At 43.1% G+C, this 4,099-nt stretch overlaps 1 protein-coding gene across 1 annotated transcript in view; it reads left to right on the forward strand.

Moving 5' to 3' along the window:
- LOC105521920 (spondin-1-like) overlaps positions 1 to 928 on the forward strand; it is a 12,639-nt gene extending 11,711 nt beyond the window's left edge. The window contains exon 7 of the mRNA XM_011956277.1: positions 849 to 928. Coding sequence (XP_011811667.1) covers positions 849 to 928 — 80 coding nt within the window. The remainder of the gene's footprint in view (positions 1 to 848) is intronic.
- The last annotated feature ends 3,171 nt before the right edge of the window (positions 929 to 4,099 follow it).

Below are 4,099 nucleotides of genomic sequence, written 5' to 3' on the forward strand. Positions count from 1 at the left end.
TGGAGTTCAGGGAGATGTTAAAGCAGGGAAAACTAGAGTGGGTCTTGAAAAACCTGGAAGAGTTTGCCACTTAGAAAGTACATTCCAGGCTGGGTGTGGTGGCTCATGCCTGTAATCCCAGCACTTTGGGAGGCCAAGGTGGGCTGATCACCTGAGGTCAGAAAGTTTGAGACCAGCCTGGCCAACATGGTGAAACCCCGTCTCTACTAAAAATACAAAAATTAGTCGGGCATGGTGGCACACACCTGTAATCCCAGCTGCTTGGGAGGCTGAAGCAGGAGAATTGCTTGAACCAGGGAGGCAGAGGTTGCAGTGAGCCAAGAGCACGCCATTGCGCTCCAGCCTGGGCAACAACAGTGAAACCCCGTCTCAAAAAAAAAGTACATTCCAGGCCACAAGAATAATCATTACAAAGGCACAGCGATGCCAAAGACCATGATAGGTCCAAGTGATAAATGGGGATGCAGATGAAGCACAAACGACAAGGCAGGCAGGAAACCAGGTTGGGAAGGTGGGGACCAGACCACAAAAGGCCAGTGGCCCACCAAGGATTTGGGACTTGACTCTGTAGGTGGTTTTAATCAAAAGGGTGACTGTATCAGACCTGTTCCTAGTGATCTGGAGGTGGCAAAAACAGACACAGCGGCCAGATAGGTTTTATTTGTAACCCAAGAAAAAGATTGTACGTCCCCAAACTCCAGCTTAACTTGAGAGATTTCCAGGACTTTAAAAGAAAAAAAATGCCTACCAGGGGCTTCAGTGTTCAAGATGATGCCCATGTAAAAAAGTGAAGGTTAACGTGTACATCAAGTTTTCTGATTTTTAAAATCCCATTCTTTTTTTTAAAGATGTTCCACCTCCACCTAGGATGATGAGAAATGGAAAAAGTGTGAGGAGCTACTTGACCGTTCGGGATCCTTATGATTAGGGAGCTGTTTGCATATCAAAGTGTTTCTGTTCTACATGGTAGTTAGCCAATCAACAAACGTTCATTAAAGTCTACTATGTGCCAGATACATAGTTGTACCATACATTCCTCCATGACTCTTAGCTATAGTGTGGTTAGCAAATATCTCATGTCTAACCATAAATGTGATGGGTTCTATAAGAGAGGAATCTAGAGTGCTATGGAAGCAGTAATCAAAAAATCTAATCTCTGGGGGTCAAGGAAGTTTTCTTGGAGAGCAGCATGTTTATGCTGAGTAGGAAGAACAAAAATTGTACTTCTCTATACTTAACATTTGGGAGCCAAGTACTTGGGGAGTAAGGCATAAGAGAAAGCAGTTTAGTGTTCCTTGCATGGCTGCTGCATAAGTCACCCCAAAACAATCTTTTTAAACAACCACTTAGCATGATTCTGTGATGTGAACTGGGTCCACTGGATGGTTCTTCTTGGGTCGAGTTTGGACTCATTCATGTGGTTATTACTAGCTGGTAGCACAAATGGGCCAGACCAGCCTCACCTGCATATCTGGGGCCTCATGAGATGGCTGAGGCCTGTCTGCACATGGTCTCTCCAGTGGTCTAGCCAGGCTTGCTTACATGGTAGAAGGGTCCTAGCAGCTTTTAGGCCTGTTTTTGCTCATGTCCCATTGGCCGTAGCAAATCATGTCGTCAAGCCCAGATTCAAGAGGTGGAGAAACAGAGTCTGCCTTTTGATGAGAAGATTCGTGAAGCATTTGTGGCCGTTTTTTGCAATCAGTCACATATGACCTAACTGTCCCTAATAAGGACTCTAACCAAATCATTACATACTTGAACAGAGGAGGAGACCAGACAACCACATTTCACAGTTCTACTAGAGTTCAGCATTCCCGCTCCGTCCCCCGTTTCTGTAGACCTAACAAGGCCTTCTCATGCTTTCAGGTTCTAGGATGCGCCCATGGACAGCCTGGTCAGAATGCACCAAACTGTGTGGAGGTGGAATTCAGGAATGTTACGTGACTGTAAAGAAGAGATTCAAAAGCTCCCAGTTTACCAGCTGCAGAGACAAGAAGGAGATCAGAGCATGCAACGTTCATCCTTGTTAGCAAGGGTACGAGTTCCCCAGGGCTGCACTCTAGATTCCAGAATCACCAATGGCTGGATTATTTGCTTAAGACAATTTAAATTGTGTACACTAGTTTTCATTTTTGCAGTGTGGTTCGCCCAGTAGTCTTGTGGATGCCAGGGACATCCTTTCTGAATACTTCTTGATGCGTACAGGCTGAGTGGGGCACCCTCACCTCCAGCCAGCCCTCTTCCTGCACGGGAGTAGCGTCAGCCACCTTGTACTAAACTGAAACATGTCCCCTGGAGCTTCCACCTGGCCAGGCAGGACGGAGACCTCGACCTCCTCCACATGGAGAGGCAACCATGTCTGGAAGTGACTCTATGCCTGAGTCCCAGGGTGCGGCAGGTAGGAAACATTCTCAGTCAGATGAAGAGAGCAGATTCCCCTCATTCTCATCTTTGGCCTGTTCACTGAAACCATTGTTTGCCCATCTCTTCTTAGTGGAACTTGAGGTCTCTGTTCAAGTCTCCTCAGTCATCAATAGTTCCTGGGGAAAACAGAGCCTGTAGACTTCAAGAGGAGAACTGACGTTGGGTGGCTTTTATTCTTCCACTGAGAAATTCGGAATGCATTTATCTTACCCCTGATACTGGCTCCTGATGCCCCCTACAAAAAAAAAAAAATAAATTATGGCTGCTTTATTTAAATGTAAGGTAACTAGTTTTTACACCTAAGATAAAGAATAAGTTTAGAGTGTATTTTTCCCTTGCTTTTGGGGTTTGGGGGGAGTATGCACAACTCTTCTAGGAAGCCAACCTTCTGAACTTTTAGGTACTAAATCCTTACTGGAACCAAGACCAAGGAAGCAAAATTGGTCTCTTTAGCAGTCCCATGTCTGAATTTTAAAATCTTCCTATACACATCTAGACTTTCAAGTTTGCAAATCAGTTTTTAGCAAGAAAACATTTTTGTTATACAAACATTTTGCTAAGTCTGCCCAAAGCCCCCCCCAAGGCATTCCTTCAACAAAGTACAATCTCTCTCTGTACTTTGAAGTTATTTTAGTCATGAAATTTTGTATGTAGAGAGAAAAGGTTATCAAGACAGAAAATAAATCTAAGGGAAAGGAATATTATAAGATTAAGCTGAGCAAGCAATTGTGGTGGAAAGCCAAATCTGTCAGTGCTCCACACCAGGGCTGTGGTCCTCCCAGACATGCATAGGAATGGCCACAGGTTTACACTGCCTTCCCAGCAATTATAAGCACACCAGATTCAGGGAGACTGACCACCGAGGGATAGTGTAAAAGGACATTTTCTCAGTTGGGTCCATCAGCAGTTTTTCCTCCTGCATTTATTATTGAAAACTATTGTTTCATTTCTTTTATAGGCCTCATTATTGCTTAATCCAAATGTGTGAGATTGGTGAGACACATACAATGCTCTGAATACACTAAGAATTTGTATTAAACACATCAGGATATTTCCAAATACAACACATATTCTTTAACACGAGAGACTGTTCCATAAAAATTCACTGCGTCTTTCATGTCTTTAAGCTAAGTAGGTGTTCAGGAGGTTCTTTATATTGTCCTCCTCCATTTTCAATAAAAGACAGATAGGGCTTTTGCTCCCTTGTTCTTGGAGGGACCATTATTACATCTCAGAACTACTTGTCTCCAACATGTTTTAAATCCTTAAATGAATTGCCTTCTCCCCAAAAAAGCACAAACAAAACACAAGATTTAATTTTCTACTTGGGGGGAAGAAAAGTCCTCATATGGAAGTGCCCACTTTTGCAATGTTTTTCTAAGCTATCTAAACAACTCTCAACCCATGATACAGTTCCTTAAAATGGTGATTCCTAATCCAAGGACAAGCCACCCAGTGTCTCATGTTCTTATTTGATCCCAGTTGGGTACGTGTAAAATCCTGATTTGGGAGACTTAAAACCAGGTTAATGGCTAAGAATGGGTAACATGACTCTTGTTGCATTGTTATTTTTTGTTTGCAATGGGGAATTTATAAGAAGCATCAAGTCTCTTTCTTACCAAAGTCTTGTTAGGTGGTTTATAGTTCTTCTGGCTAACAAATCATTTTGGAAATA

Source organism: Colobus angolensis, unplaced genomic scaffold (assembly GCF_000951035.1).
Source record: "Colobus angolensis palliatus isolate OR3802 unplaced genomic scaffold, Cang.pa_1.0 Scaffold412, whole genome shotgun sequence".
NCBI lineage: Eukaryota > Metazoa > Chordata > Mammalia > Primates > Cercopithecidae > Colobus > Colobus angolensis.